The 16788-nt window shown below is 48.6% G+C and overlaps 1 protein-coding gene, 1 long non-coding RNA gene and 1 pseudogene across 2 annotated transcripts in view; 2 read left to right on the forward strand and 1 right to left on the reverse strand.

Annotated features, from left to right (window-relative positions):
- LOC139055476 (uncharacterized) overlaps positions 1–15313 on the forward strand; it is an 84111-nt gene extending 68798 nt beyond the window's left edge. The window contains exon 2 of the mRNA XM_070532992.1: positions 14021–15313. Within this exon, the coding sequence (XP_070389093.1) occupies positions 14021–14299 (279 nt within the window). The 3' untranslated portion in view covers positions 14300–15313. The remainder of the gene's footprint in view (positions 1–14020) is intronic.
- LOC135909577 (uncharacterized) lies at positions 1017–5244 on the forward strand (annotated as a pseudogene).
- LOC139055475 (uncharacterized) lies at positions 5635–5948 on the reverse strand. Its single transcript, XR_011511786.1, has 3 exons — positions 5916–5948; positions 5768–5827; positions 5635–5681 (listed from the first exon to the last, which is right to left on the reverse strand). It is a non-coding gene; the product is annotated as an uncharacterized lncRNA (long non-coding RNA).
- Positions 15314–16788: the final 1475 nt, after the last annotated feature.

Here is a 16788-nt window from a genome sequence, read left to right on the forward strand (position 1 = left end):
TGCGCTGAAAGTCGAAGGAAAACAAAAGGACGCCGACGATACTGCCGCAACTACGTCGGGACGAGGGAGGATGTATCCTTCTGCGTCTTTCCATCTAAACCCTACGAACAAGAACGGAGGCGGCGTTGCATCCAAGCAGTCAGGCGAGCGGAATAAGTTCCCGTCTTCTCGCCCTGTCAAGCGGTGTCGGGCTGGTTTCTAAATCGAATTTCGCGTGTGTGCTTGGTTTATTCGATAGTGATGACGGTCAGCCGTGGCAGCCAGTACCAAACAGCAGAATGTGCAGTCGGCATTTCTTCGGAAACAAAACGAGCAAATAGCATGCACCATCCGGCGTATGTACCAACCATTTTTCCTTCGCAATACCACCTCTAAGCCCCTTCCAATGGCACCGCACCAAGCGAACGATACGAAAAGTAAGTGTTATCCATTCATTGCCAAGAATTATGTGGAAGGGAAGCTGCCTTGTAATACGAGTTGTGTGCGCATATTGCCGGCGCATGCGCGACTAAGCCGCCTATGTGTTTTTTAACATGCGCATGCGGATGAGGACTCGTCGATGAGATGCATCCGGTAAATTTATGTAACTAGTGCTAAATGGTAGCCAGCGTTGTTACGGATCCAGCAGCGAAGCACTCAAACCCTTGCTCACGCGAGTCAGCTGATAGGATAAAACTTTCTTCTCCATTGACTTCTGTGGCGAAGTAACATCAGAATTTTTTATGTCTAGCCAGAGAAATATGAAATGTCGTCAGGCCAACTAAAGGTACGGACACACTAGCGGCAAGACGCGCGCGGCACGCCGCCGGCGGCAAGAACGCCGCGCGGCAGAGAGGCCACATCGGTTGTGTGCGCGGCGGCCGCCGCCGAGTCACGTGACAGCGCTGATCTCCCCTTGTCTCGAACTGCGCGAGCATAGGCGCGACATCGCCGTTGTCGCGCGCTTTTTCCTTGCTCGGAGCAGGCCAGCTCCTCGTCCCTCGTAATCTACCGCGCTGATCGCGTTGATTCCTGCAATGGCAGATGCAGACGACGATGTTCTGACGACGATGAGCGTTTTGGTCATTGTGTGTTCTCTGCTGTTGCGACGGCGGCGCGCGCAAAAGGCACGCAGACGAAGGTTTTGGGTGCACCCCTGCTGGCGCTACCGAGACGTCGAGGGGCAAGCGAATGTTTTGCTTCCCCGGCTGCGCGCCCGAGATGAAGGCTTCTTCCGAGAGTGAGTGATTATAACCTTTTTAAACGCGTAGTGTGCCGTGTGTGTGACGTGATAGTGATGTCTTTGATTCTTGATTATAGCTTCCTTCGGATGCCGCCGAGCTCGTTCGACACACTGCTCCACCTAGTTCGGCCTGTGATTGAGCGGCAGGACACTCCGTTCAGGCAGTCGATATCCGCACACGATCGACTTGCCATGACAGTAAGGTAAGTCCAAAAGTCCGTGACCCGGTACTGTCCCGTCACACTGCCTGATCAGCAGTCCCTCGGAAAATATTGTGTAAAACATACCGCATGAGCACTGTGTGATGCAACTCACCCCTCTCCTCCTCATTTATCCTTTGAGACGTATGTGATGAGAATACGCTTTTCAGATTTCTCGCAAACGGCGACACAATGAGAAGTTTGTCGTTCAACTTCCTGACAGGACGGTCAACGGCTGGAATGATCGTAAGAGAAACTTGTGCTGCATTATGGGAAATACTTCAGCCAATCTATGTAAGATTTCCACAAACAGCAGAAGAATGGAAAAAAGTAAGTGCAGTCCGTTTTGTTACTGCAGAGAGAGTTTATAGTGTTGACAAGCGTCCAGCTTGCCTTTCTTTAACTCATTTGTTATGCTACTGACTTTCCCAATGCCCCCTGCATACTGACTTTTCAAATGTGTTGAACTCCGGCATCTCATAATGCATAAGACAACTAAAGGTTGCCTTATGCATTACTACGCTATTGTTTTGTCGCAGTTTCATATTATATTGCCTCCCGATCACTCTTTCAGATTGCCACAGACATGCTTGTCGACTGGAATTTTCCCAACTGCATTGGATGTATTGATGGAAAGCATGTGAGCATTGAACGTCCTGCAAATTCAGGGTCACGAAACTTGAATTACAAGAAGTCGTTCAGCACAGTCCTAATGACAACATGCGATGCCCATTATAGGTATGGTGCACTCATGGCAAAACCAAACTTTTGTTACTCGTTAAACTACTCGTTAATGGTGCATTTTTCTTGTGAATCATGAAAAAAGTGTGTTATATTCATTGAAAAAGAGTGCTCTTGTATACAATGAAAGAAAAGGACAGTTCAATGGTGTAAGTTACATGACGAATTAAGGAGCATAGCGTAGACAGGTGTATGATTACAATGGTTTGCTCACGCAGGTTGACAGTAAACATATTTGGTTCTGCACAAATAGCCGCAGATGTTAAGATGGTAATCCGAGTTGTGATTGTGTGTGGCATGTATATTTAGTCAAACTATAATGCAGCGCCGATATCACTTTTACGAGACTTGAACGCAGTAGTGACTTCAGCAGGAGCAAGGTGAAAGTCATCTGCTACAGATGCTAAATGGGCTGCACTGAAACTTGCTTTATTTCAGATTTGTGTATGTGGACGTTGGCCACTACGGGGGAGAAAGCGATGGAGGAGTTTTCTTAAGAACGAAGTTGATGCGCATATTGGGCGAGCGCAGATTTGGGATCCCCCCCAGCAGCAACAGTTGGCTCAGCGGGACTGATACCATACTTGATGGTGGGCGACGAGGCCTTTCCATTGAAGCCTTTTCTCATGCGGCCTTATCCTCGACGTGGCAAGTTGCTTCAATTACTTTTAACGCTGACATGTTCCTCTGATTGCCGAGATGAAATATCAATGCAGCTGTACTGTGTTACTGCTGCCACTGTTTTCCATAGCAGATACAGTTTCGTGCAATGCATGCATACGGTAAAAATGGTCAAACAATTTCAACAAAACATTTACAAATGCAGTCTAGCCTGCATGCATGTACATAGTACATGCATGCAGGCTAGATGTACATAGGCCCAGATTTCAACCCTTCTACATAGTAAGTCCTACAAGGAAAGGTTGTTTCTGCATGGAAAAAGAAATGGTGCAGAGGACTAAATTTCGTGTATGCAGTGCAATATGAGTGTATTAAAATACTTTTATTACTGATAATTTACATGTTATGTTGCATTTTGTGCGCAAGCAATAGTATGATGCAGTAATAAAATGTAATGCTGACATACAAGGTTTAATTGCATGATTGTAAGCAAATGCATGAGCACTTCTATCCTGTTTTTCTGACAGGATAATATACTGAAAATCACAAGTTGTGCAATTCAGCCAAAGGTGGCCCTATGTAGCATTTCTTTTGCACAACGTAAGCATGCAAAAATTAATAAGAACCCGTATAATATCAGTTTATGTAGCATTTCAAATTGGCTGCACTGGAAAGAGGCACCTGGAGGACATTAGATGTAGGAACAGTTTTTTTCTTGTTGTATTCAGCAGGTGCCACAGCTGCCAGTTATTTAAATGATTTGAAATTAGTGCTGTTGCATTTTTCATCTAAGTGTGTACATGTATGCTGTAATTTTAATGCCCCGAGCTTTTGTTTTTCTAGCTCTTCATGCCTTCAGGGTCAGCCAGTATAGCGAGTACTTGAAGAGGGCAGTGTTCAATTACCGGCTGAGTCGTGCAAGGAGGCTCATAGAAAACAGTTTTGGTATCCTGGCTAGTAGGTGGCGAATACTGAAGAGACCTTTTCGAGCGTCAGAAGAAACCACTGAGAACATTGTAAGGGCATGTGTGGCGCTTCACAATTTTCTGATGAAAGATTCGGTGTTCGCAAGGACAACGTACAACCCTCCTGGATTTGTTGACCATGAAGACTGGGAGCGAAATATCACAAATGGGGCATGGAGGAACGACAGTAGTGCCCTTCCTGGATGGACAGACCAGGGCTTCCACTCTGCTCGGTAATTATTATTTCCATGAAGGCATGAAATCAGTAATAGTTTGCATTTCCTGCTTTATTTACATTAGAGCAATTGAAGCTAATCAATAACACTTGGCATAAGATCTTGTTCATTAGAGTTTGCGTTAAGAGTTGTAACAGTGCAAAAATACATGCGTAGTGCATGTTTTCAACAAAGTCAGTGGGTACAGCTAACGACGAGGAGTAAAACACACCCATTAGAACTGTGACCTCAGTCAGACAGGCACAATAAGCTGAAGGAAAAGGTTGAACATCTCGTGCTTTTCACTGTTACAGGGCTGCATTGGAAGTAAGGGATAGACTGGCATCCTACTTCATGAGTGACGGCCAGGTGCCATGGCAGGAAACTGTCGTGACCCGTGCAGGACGGCAGGTAATTTCCGATAACAGGCAACTACTTGTCAGCATGCACAAACACTATCATGTCAAAAGAAAGCCGAAATTGCTTGCTTTCATAGAAAAATATGATCGATTGCTTGCACTTCACATTTCATTTATTCATATTGCTCCATTTCGGCTTCATACAGCAGCTTGTGGATCTTGAATGTCACCTCGCATCTTTTTTTATTTGGTAGCATCCTCAGTTTAGCAGCTATCCAATTTGCTGCATCCTCACTGTCATCTGTCGGTGCAGGCATTTCTTTTTTTTTTTAGTTCCAACAGCGTAGCTGAGCAGCTGCCCAAGACATCTTTCCCTGCTTCGTCGAAGCTCTCAGACTGCCTTCTTTTGGTCCTGCATATAAATATATCAGCGCAATGTTTTCTTGCAATCACTGATTATCATTCAAATACTGCAGGAAATGTGAACCATGCCAGTACCTAGAGGAACGTCCATTGGCTGCTCTCCTTTTGGCAGACCTGCAGGACAGGCCACATTATTACACTCAAGAAATGCACTGGAAAAGTATGTCTGCTTCCAATCAAAGAAAGTGCGCACAGCTTTCTTACCCTGGATCTGGGGCAGCAGCTCCTGCTTGTGAAGGTGACAACCTGCCTCAAAAAAATGTTTGTTATGGTGTCATATTCCGACACAAGGAAGTGAACACTAACTTACCCTGAAGAGCCAGCAGCAGATGCCGCACCTTCTGATGTGCTGGGGAGCTTATAGAAAAAATAAATATGTTGCAATTTATGCCGTGCAAGAAACATGTTGTCTTCTTGCAATGCTATGAAAAGGAGCAAGACACATCACACTTATCTAGTACCCGAAAGCTTGGTTTCACACCTTGTTGCAGTTTTTAGACGTGCAGTCATTAAATAGGACACTTAAACGTTTTTCCCAGCACATTGCAATGTAGTGTTGAGTGTGTGATTCACTTGAAACTGCACACCTGCGGGCGCAAGTCATGACAGCAACTGAGCCAAGATCTGTATGCACATAAAACTAATCCTCTTCTATGGGAGTGTAGCATAACAGTGCATAATAGAGTGGACGCACTCTTATACATGAAAGGCTTGTGGAAAGGGTGTATTGATATGGAACCTGTGATGCACCACAGCTAGGAAAACTGAAAATCACCACCCACCTGAATTCGTCTTCATCAGTAAAATCATTGGGGCTCTCAGTGTACCTGCATTATATAAAGACATAGGATGTTATACTATTGGTGGATAATGACACCACAATTAGTACAGCTTACATTTCTTGAAAAAGCATAGCAGCCGGGCTTGATATACAGCTGCACAGGTGAATGAAATGACAATGTTGTACATAAACTGTTTCACTGCAGTAACCGTTATGGTAAGCAAACAATGAGGTGCACACCTGGCCACCAGACTCGGACTGGAAGGGCTGTTCGATGACACAGGAGATGGCGGAATGGAGCTGCACAAAAGCACAGATGCATAACAAGTTAAATCACTTGAAGCTTTATGAACTGAAGTTGCACTTATGGAAACAAGACTTAACGTACACGTCCTCTTCTGGGGGCACATTTGATGAAGACCTGAAATATAAAATTTGAGGTGTTTTGATGCAATCCCTGCAGATTTCTCGCCAGGAAAAAGGTAATGTGAAAATTACAATAGCGAAGCTACCAGCGCAGCTGAAGGGAATACATTCTTAAAAACACAGATGCTTGGGCAGTCAAAGCAGGTAAAAAGATATTAAACACGAAGAAAGCGGGTTAACAAATAGTGGTAGGATAGGTGACAGTAGTGAAGCTATCAATGCCAGGCTTGAGTTGGCGCAGATGGCTACGCAACTAAGTTGCCTTTTTTTTTACCTTTCCGCATAATGTGGCATATGCCTCAGCATGCCATCCACGATGTCAAAAAGTGGCCACTTCGTGTGGACCTTTGCGGCCTCTCCTCCGGCGCCACTTTTCCGGGCCCCCTCCGACGCCGACACAATTTTCAGCCACCGATCTTTCACATTTTTAAATTTTGCGGCTGCTTGCGGTCCTGCAGAAATGCCACTGTTTATCACCAAGAAAGGTTGCAAAATGAAAAGATGAGCAACTTGTTTGAGTGCTCAGGCGGCGCTGTACGAAGCGCGCAGCCTGGTACGACATGCGAACCGCTCAGGCAAAATCACCATGCCCGTAGGAAACCGAGATTCCATCTCATTTGCTCCGCAGCACACCGCTAGAGCACTCTAAACAAGTGTGCTCACCCCCGCACATTCCTGCCGACGTGAACATTCAGCGGAATCTCAGATAAAGAATGAAAACAACTCACCAGTCAGATCGAATGTTTTGCCGATGATCACCCACCGGTTCATTTTGGCGTCCTTGTCTTTATAATCCGGATGGATTTTATCATATGGAAAGGGGAACAATCGAACAGTCTCTAGAAATTGCTCCATCATATTCTGCCGATTCAAATTCATTTTTCACCGTGGATGCACACGAACACGTGGATGCACATACAGCAGTCGCGGCTGGCTCGGTCGTTGATCGTGGTTCCGCCGCCGCCGCTGGAAGTAACTTCGGCAGTAGCCAAGAGGTGGCGCTTAGGAGAAAGCCCGGACGTTTCTCATTGGTTCGCGGCACGCGGCAAGCCGCCGAAAATGGGTCCTCGCTCCATCCTCTGCGCGGCAGACCAACCCGGTTCCGCGGCAGGTTTCGCGGCACGCGGCGCGCCGCCGGCGGCGCGCCGCGCGCGTTTTGCCGCTAGTGTGTCCGTACCTTAATACTTCCGTAACCATAGCGCAGCACGACCGGAGCCACAGCTCCTAGATTTGCGAGGCAGGCTGCCACGCAAGCATGGCAACGGCACACGGCGCGACCGTTAAAGAAACGCACGTGCTCGCCGTGACACACTGTGAAAAATATATAAAGCTTGAAAAGCTTCTTTCGTCATTTGTTCATTTGATGGCGCTAGCTTCTTTACGAAAACTGTCCACTTGAAGCGGCGCGAAAACGGAAACATACGAACTATAATATGGCCGCGCACGTGTGTGTCGTCTGGTCGAGCGGCTGGAGTATGCCGCGTTTCGTCGCCAGAGCGGCGTGCACCGCACTCTTTTCTTAAAGCCCCTCAATTTTTCAAAAGTAGCGCCATTCTTAGATCTTTCCGCCACCCTACTCACCCTAGCGCGTCCTGCTCCCGGCCTCCTGTCTCCCCAGCCTCCTCCGCTCCCCCATTGGCCAATCTGTGTCACGTGGAAGCAGGCGCCGCGCTTTCGTATATTTTTTTCTTTCCAGCGCGGAGCAGGCGCCGCGCTTTTGTATATTTTTTCTTTCCAGCGCGCGCCGACCTCCATTGTTGGGCCTGCGCGACGAAAGTACGGCAGGCGGACTGACGGAGTGCGTTAGCGTAATAGAATGTGCAGGGCCGAGAACATAATTGCGATGCCATGCTGCTGCGCCTTCGGTTGCCGCAACAGACACAGCGAGGGCAAAAAGCTTTTTGCTTTGCCGTCCGGCGGGCGAAACGCAAAAAGAAGTGTGGACTCGCAGGATCGGGCAGGCTGACTTCGAGGAAGTGGCAAAGAACGCACGGCTTAGTGAAGTAAGGGCCACGGCTACTCACAACCTCTTATTTTGAGCCTAGTTCACGCCTTCCGCTTCGAAAAAGTGTGTGTTCATGCTCTGCGTGGTTTTTAGCGCGTTGTTTGACTTTTTTTCGAATGTGCTCTCTTTGTTTCATGTAGTTTCGTCTTGCGGTGAAATGCACGCATCTGCAGCTGGCCTGTGACATAAAAGCGACTTTATTCAGGGTGTGTTTTGAGCTCCACCACAAGTCAGCACATTCTCGACGCTTTCGCAAGGCTCACTATGAGTAACGATGCAGTCTTTTAGCTTCGAATGTCGCCTGCATGCATTGATTTGGTTTGTGGTGATTAACGTTTTTAACGTTCCGAAGCGACTAAAGCTGGGAGGTCGTAGTGGATGGCTCCGGATAACTTTATCTAGCTAGCCTGGGGATGTTTAACGTGCACTTTGATCGTAGTGTCGCACGTGGACCGGTAAATTCCTCGTTGGCGTTTCATAATACTCGCGCGCTAGCGCTGCTTTAGAAGTTGGCGCCTCGGCGCGATTGTATTTCTTCAATAAATTTTATTTACTAGTTGTAACAACTTGTCATTATTTCGTATTATTGACGGCGCCTCCAGAGCACCAAAGCGGCAACGGAAACACCAAAGCTAGAACCAGGGCTGGATGGGGCTCGCCGAATCCGATGCATGCCAAGGGGGTATAAGATCGCGGACAGCCAGTTTTGCATGCGAACACTCCCTGCGACGCCTGCATTAGTGTAATGTTACGTGCTCTTCAGAGGCCTCCGTTAGCCATTACATGTGCCCTCCTGGAGGAGTACTTGTAAAAAAAAACAATTTATCGTCACGATTACCAAAGCACCCCGCAATGAAAAAAACGGCCCTGTTGCCAGGCATTGCTGACCGCACACAGCCGGAATCTCTCACGCGCCGACCGAATAAAAGTGTCGTGCAGGTACGTGAATGAACCTACGAAACCACGTACACATACTTTCACGCTGTCAGCACCTGAAATTACGCACCTAATTACGCGCGTGTTTGTGTACATCGCGTCCTTGCGTCCTGCTTCAGCAACACGAACTCTCAACGTCGCGCGCTTTACGCCTTAAATACGCCTTGAATAATGGTCATTTTCTCTATTTCTTCCTCAATTCCAAGATGAAATTCTAAAGGCCAGTTACCGACTGATGAAGAAAGATCTCGATTCAAAAAACTGCTCCGCAGGGCTGGAACGAACTATTCTGCAGATTTCCTCCCGTAGCGTGTTAGCCGTCGTCTGCTACGGCAGGCCCACCACCGGCGGCGCCACCGTCGAGGCCGCGCCGAGCGGAGGAGGAGGGTAGCGAATGGCGCTACTTTGGGAGATTGAGGGGCTTTATCTTTTCTTAAAGCCCCTTAATCTCCCAAAGTAGCGTCTTTATGTTCATAGTACACGTCATAAGTCATCGCCATAATTTTATTATACAGATTTTACGCCCTTTAGCGCGACCATTCTTAAGGCCCCTCTACAGCCACGTCACACCAACTTTATAGAAAGTCATGATTAAACTGCAAACTCATTAACACGTACATGGCGCTCTTTGGCGATACTTGGCCTTTGCGCCACAAAACATCAAACATTCATTCATACCGTTGTCGCGAATGCAAGGCCTCTGTCTGCAGCTATTTAATCCAGACTTACCATCGCCTTTCCCCCACGTCCGCAGGCAGCTGCACCATATGCACCTACAAGCAGCTACTGGCCGCCACAGCTGCCCGTGCGCCCACCTAGCCAATATTTCATCAGTCTCCGCCCGCTGTTCTCAATCCATGGCGCATGGATTGCCCATGACAATCGGCGAATCTGTTATCGGTGCGGCCTATATGGACATGTAGCACGGCATTGCCGCCGTCGCGGATGGTATCCTTCGGATTCTCCGACGGAACGAAGGAACGGTTTCGACTCTCCGTCCCGTTCCGCTACTGCCGCTCAGCCCTTCGAAACCTCGCCTCCTGCTTCCCGAACATTCAATACCCGTCGATCTCCGTCTCCCTGTCGGCGTTCTCTGTCTCCACTTATCCGTCGCCCTGAAGCTCTCCGACAGGAAAATTAAGGACCGCAGTTCCGGAGGCAGGAACAGCGATCTCAACGAACTCCTCATGACCTCATTTATTTGCTGCGAACGTCCTTGAAGTTTATGCAGAAAACATTGCCGTTCGTGCGCTTGCAGATACGGGAGCAGCAATATCAGTGATTTCGGACCAGCTTCGTCTTAACCTTAGAAAACTCGCAACGCCATATTCAGCCATTTCATTACGTACAGCAAGCGCTGCGCCGATTGAACCCTTAGGGAAGTGTACCGTGTGTGTTGTTATAAGCGGCACTTTATAGCATGTTGAGTTCGTTGTTCTGCCTCGCTGCTCCCATGCCATGATTTTAGGATGGGACTTTCTGTCCTGTCATCATGCCGTTATAGATTGTGCTCGTGCTGAAATTGTGCTGTCGCCATCAGGCAACAACGTTTTTGAAGATACTGATGACGCTTCCGGTCGTGTATTCGCCACTGCCGACACTGAGATTCCTCCATACTCTGCCGCACTTGTACCCGTTTCCTGCGTTGGGATTTCCGACTCCACAATTCTTTTCACGCCGTCTAAGCTTGTTGCTCGCCGTCATCCCTTCTTGCCATTCGAGAAGGTTCCAGCGCACTTTATGTATCCAACCTGTTTCCCTGCCGTGCTAGGCTGCTCCACTATAAGTTTCTTGGTTATGCTGACGAAGTCGAACCATGCTTCCTTTACGATGTGGCTGACGGCCCGCCTTCTACTCCGGTTGACGCCCTGGCCCTTCAAGTTTCTCCTCCCACGCCGCCGTGTGACCCAACATTTTCCCGGTGTATTGACCGCAACCCCCAGATCAGCACGCCCAGATCGCCGATCTCTTTGACCGCTTTCGCACGTCATTTGGCCTACAACAACCTCGCTTAGGCCTTACTTCCACTGTTGTCTATCACATCGACACTGGCAACCATGCTCCTTTACGCCACGTGCCGTATCGCGTGTATCCGCCACGGAGCGTAGCGTCATCGCTGAGCAAGTTGAAAACATGCTCCAACGCGGCGTCATACAACCCTCGCACAGTCCCTGGGCTTCTCCAGTAGTGCTGGTCAAAGAGATAGCACAATTCGCTTTTGCGTGGACTACCGGCGACTCAATAAGATCACCCGCAAGGACGTTTATTCACTACCCCATATTGACGAGGCGCTAGACTACCTCCAAGGCGCCGAATTCTTCTCATCTTGAGACTTACGATCCGGGTACTGGCAAGTGCCAGTGACTGAGTCAAACCGTCCAAAAACGGCCTTCATCACACCTGACGGTTTATTTGAATTCACCGTGATGCCATTTGACCTGTGTAACGCGCCTGCCACATTTTAAAGAATGATGGACAACATCTTGCACGGCGTCAAATGGCAGATATGCCTGTGTTGTCTGGACGACATCGTTATCTTTTCACCGGAATTTCGTTCCCACTAATTTCGACTTGAACGCGTCAAGTACATCGCCGATGCTGGCCTCCAGCTTAACTTGAGGAAATGTCCTTTCGCTGCCCGGCAGCTCGTCATCCTCGGCCATGTCGTGTCAAAAGGTGTACTCCCTGATCCATCAAAACTACAAGCTGTTGCCCAGTTTCCGCGATCGACGACCTTGAAAGAACTACGCAGCTTCATTGGGTTAGCGTCATACTTCCGCCGTTTCATCCGCCATTGCGCCACCATAATAGCACCTTTAACGCAGCTTCCTCGTGGTGGCCACACCCTTTCGACCTGGTCACCGGATTGAGATGCTGCATTCACAAAGCTGCGTCGTCCCTTGACGTCGCCACCAATCCTGCGCCATTTCGACCAAGCGCTCCAACTGAAATACACACGGATGCCAGTGGCGTCGGGCCTTGGTGCCGTTCTCGCTCAGAGAAAGGCTGGCTTCGAAGAGTACGTCGTCACCTTCGCCAATCGTGCACTGAATAAACTTGAATCAAACTTAACAGAAAAGGAACGCCTGGCTATAATTTGGGCCATAACCAAATTCCGTCCGTATCTCTATGGCCGCCCATTTGACGTGATAACTGATCACCATTCGCTGTGCTGGCTGTCGCGCTTAAAAGAACCATACGGTCGTCTTGCTGGATGGGTCCGTAGAATGCAGGAATACGACATTCCAGTGCTGTACTGTTCCAGCCGAAAACACTCGGATGCGGATGTTTTGTCCCGTTCACCACTAACAGACGAGGTCAGCTCCCCGAAGGCCTTATTGTCCGAGTCTTCCCTTGCGGCCACCGACATTCTTCTGGAGCTGAATACCCATGGATTGTGGCCATGCTGAGTTTCTTGTCCGCGCCATCGACACCCACTACCAATCGCGCATTACGTCGCCAAGCACATCACTTCTCCATTCGCGACGGGCTCCTTTACCCTCGTAACTACATCCCGGACGGCCGCAAATGCTTGCTTGTCATGCCTCGGCATCTGCGTTCGGGTATTTCTGCAGCGTTCCACGACGACCCCAGTGCACGCATGCAGGTGTACTGAAAACGTACGCGCGTCTACGCCTTCGTTATTACTGGCGGAGGATGTATCGATTCATCCGTCATTATGCCCGCTCCTGTCTCGTTGGCCAACGCCGCAAAGATCCCCCTCGTCGTTCAACCGCCCCGTCGCAGCCTTTGCCTTGCCCAGCACGTGCTTTTGATCGAGTAGGCGTCGACATTTATCGACTTCTGCCAATCGCATCAGACGACAATCGCTGGGTAATCGTGGACAGCGACCACCTTACGCGCTATGCGGAAACTTTCCCTTTGTCCAGCGCTTCTGCATGTGACGTCGCCTGGTTTGTCCTACGCCACATCATCTTTCGCCATGGAGCTCCAAGGGAATTACTCAGTGACAGAGGCCACATCTTCCTCTCAGACGTCATCGAGGCCTTCCTCAAAAAATGTCCCATCACTAATTGCACCACTACTGCATATCATCCGCAGACTAACGGCATGACCGAGCGCTTTAATCGCACTCCTGCTGACATGCTGGCCATGCACGTTGCATCCGACCAAAGCAAATGGGACCATGTTCTACCATTTCGGACCTACGCTCACAATACCGCCACGCAAACTACCGCAGGAGTTTCACCCTTCTTTCTCCTGTACGGACGCGAACCTTTTTCCACAACGAATGTTATCCTTCCGTACCGCCTTGACACCACGGAAACCACTACCTTATCCGAAGCTGCTGCACACGTAGAAGAGTGTCGCAAGCTATCGCGTATATTTACGTCAGAAGACCAGCAACACCAGATGCACCATCGAGAAACTTCCCATGCTCCTGGCTGGCTAGTGTGGCTTTGGGTTCTAGCCCCTAGCCCTGGACTGTCACCGAAACTCGCGTCGGAGTACCAGGGCCCATACCACGTGATCCGCGTGATCAACCGCGTGATCAGCCAAACGTCTCCAGTCAACTATATTGTGGAACCCCTCGAGCTAGCTACCTTTGGATCATCGCCGTCGAGGACGCGAAATTGTGCATCTCCAGCATCTCAAGCCGTACTCTAATCCGCCTGTGTTGTACTACCCGTAGCTCGCCGGGACGGCTTCCTTTTTCGCCGGGGAGATAACTGTACTGTAAAATAAGGAGCAGTGGGGCTGTGGCTGTGAGAGAGAACGACGACGAGAGAGGAAAAACCTTGTTTCGGTGCTCGATCGGCTGTACTACCTCTGTCTGCTCTATCGTTCTATTCGCGAACGCTTACTGCCCAAAGTGCTTCGCAACACTACCTTTAGTTTTTTTCAGGGAGCTTAGTTCGGCAAGCACTGGTAAGGGTCATCCCTTTTGCTCACGACTATACACCGCTATGCGCCTCTCGCGGGTAATCTTGATTATACAAGGTCCCCTCGCTGCGGAATCGGCGACAACATTCGAGAGTGTTCCAATAACTCGAAAGCGCCTCTTCCGCTGATCGATAAGGCTGTAGCAGTTGAAAACCGCGTGATAAATGGTCACCGGAGAAAGCCTCTCTATTTATTTCCGCTTACTCGCTCGTCTTCTGCAGAAGCACCTGGGAAAACGCCGAGTTCCGAAGACCCACATCGAGGAGGTCATGAAAGGTATGTGCGACTCGGGCCGCTACCATGTGGCGTACAACAACTGTCAGAAGTGGGCCAAGGAGCTGCTGCGTCGACTGGGCATACAGGCGCCCTCGGGTGAACGCGACGCCCAAGCCGTGCTCCAGGAAGTCGTCCAGCCAGCCGCCACGGTGGGCCTCGGCTCCGTGGTGCTGTATGGCGCCTGGAGGGCGGCTAAGTTCGTCTTCACCAGGGGACTCTTTTAGGAGCAACAAGACTAGCAGGAATGGCGCCGTATTCCTTCGCGGCCGATTCCGCTTCGCTGCAACTCAACAGCACATCGAGCAATAGATGAAGATGCTTGTCCAGAGATTATCTTGCGCCCAAACCTTTTGCGTAGTACGGGCTACCAGAGTAACCGGAGGCGTAAACGTGGGCGGCCGCATAGGTGGCGTAGAGCTTTAACTACATAGCGTTGCAGTTACTTCGTTGCAGTAACCAGTATATTGCACTTTGCTGCTGGCGTCGACAGCGACGAAAGTACTTCAGAAATCCTTCATAGATTTTTCTTTCGGCGAGAATGCCCATGTAAGACAAAAATAACTATAAAGCGTTCTGGTCAGGCAAAGTGTCGGTTACAGCGCCGTTGCTGCTGACCATATCTCCGGTAACCTGATGTACGGTTCAGGTTAATTAATCTATCTACGGACGAGCTAAGAATCTCCACACCTGCTATAAAATTGTCACTTCCTTAAACTCGTTTTTGCCGCCTTGTGATCACTGAGCTCAAGTGCATACAGAATTTAAAGGGAAAATGAAATACTTGCCGTCTATTTCGAAAATTGCTTCAATAGGATCGGAGTTAAATAAAAAGAAGTCATGCACCTACAAAATAGCTATTCGTGAGGGAAATACTAAAAACACACACCTAATAAACAATGCTGCTTGGTTATAAACGACACTCTGCTTTCAACTGGAAACCTTCATTACTATGAGGAAGGTTGCATCGTGAAACGCGATCGAAATTGAAGGCTTAATAGCATCACTGTGACACCTTTTACGGACATAAGAATACAGTTACAATATTTCCTATAAAATAGGCGGCAAAGGTGCAAATCTGTCGCCGCCACTCTTTTGAAAAGTTATGAGTTATAAAACAGGATTTTTGCTATATCTTCGGTAATTTGCCCAAGAGGGCAAATTACCGAAGAGAAGCATACTTCTTAAACGATAGTAACCATGTGAGTCCAACAAAAAGAGAATAAAGCATTCCTTATTTTCATTATGGCTTAATTTCATTTCAATTAAGGGTGCTGTTGCTTTCACAAGAAGCGTCTTGATATGACGTTTCATCGACCTATTTTTATTTCTTCACATTTACATCAATATCGAAACCTAGAAATACTACTATAAAGCGCAGCATATGTCATAATTAATTTACGGCAATATTTGTGAGACAGTTTTGCTTTCGGCATTCAGAACGCGGATGAGCCACGACGTCATGGTGCATTTAATTGCTCGTCCCGTTCCTGCGATCACTGTGGCTATGCCACGCGCATGCGCAGCCGGAAGAAAGATGCTCAGCACCCTCGTCAATGTTCACGAGCGACGTCGAAATCGCGCTGGAAGAACAGATAAGGTGCCTGAACGGCGCCGTCTGTCTTCTGAGAGAGCCGACTGCAACTACGTCCGGACTTCATCCCTTGGCCGCCAGGAGTGCTGCAGTGTTTGCACCTTGACGGGCCTTCTCGGCGCAGCAGGAGCAGCACACCAAAGCGATAAGTCTTTGGCCGGCGCTGGGTGCACGCACGTGGCTGCAGACGACCACAAGTGGAGGCCGCTGCTGCCACGCATGATTACGTCACCAAAAAAAAATTAGTAGGAAGGGCATCAAATGCTGACATTATCGTTTTGTTGTTAAATACACTACGTCCAAATAGCTAGAATATTTGATTTAATGCCGCGTTTTAAACCCGAAAATGACTATCGGCGCCAGCATGCGCGTGCGCGCAGCGGGCGTATCGTTAGCTGTGGTTCCCTGTATGCATGTGTATGCCGTGTGGTGTGTATACTGTTGTACTGTGTACTATCTGCGAGTACGAATAACGTTACCGTTCTGCAGATACAGCAGATTTGCAGGAAATGTACTTCATCCACAAAACAGCACCATGTGCGCCTGATTGGGCCAGGTGGTTTCGAAGAGTCGTGGTACACTCTGCGCCGACTGCATATGGTGCCGACACAGACAATGTATCTCTATGCAGCGTGTGTCATATGTATGTTCTTTTAGTGGTTGTGTACGTCTTCTGGTAAAGCCGGATGCGTGCTTGGCCTTAGACACCACGTGGATACACTGCTCACGAGCTCGAAAACGCAGAAGTGATGCGCGGCGGCAATAGAAACGAGACACACTTGAAATATAATTTAGAAATATCTTTTGACAATGCAAATAAACTTTTTTGTAGAAAAAGAAGCCAGATTCTTACGTTGCTCGATGGTGTACGGTGAGAGGAGTACATTATAGCATGCAAAGTAATAGTTTTGACTCGTGATGATCGTACATACGTATACTTGAATAAGATAAATATTTACGTAATTGATTGTTCCGACAAATGCAAACCAGCAACACCAAGCTTTTTTTTCTTCTACTATGGCTTTAAATGAAACCCTGCATTGCATCATAGCGCTCACAATACATGTAGCATAGCGTATGGGGCTTTTTCTTTTCTGTAGTATGCTCAGGAGCCAAGTTGTT

This window comes from Dermacentor albipictus, chromosome 2 (genome assembly GCF_038994185.2).
Source record: "Dermacentor albipictus isolate Rhodes 1998 colony chromosome 2, USDA_Dalb.pri_finalv2, whole genome shotgun sequence".
Lineage (NCBI taxonomy): Eukaryota > Metazoa > Arthropoda > Arachnida > Ixodida > Ixodidae > Dermacentor > Dermacentor albipictus.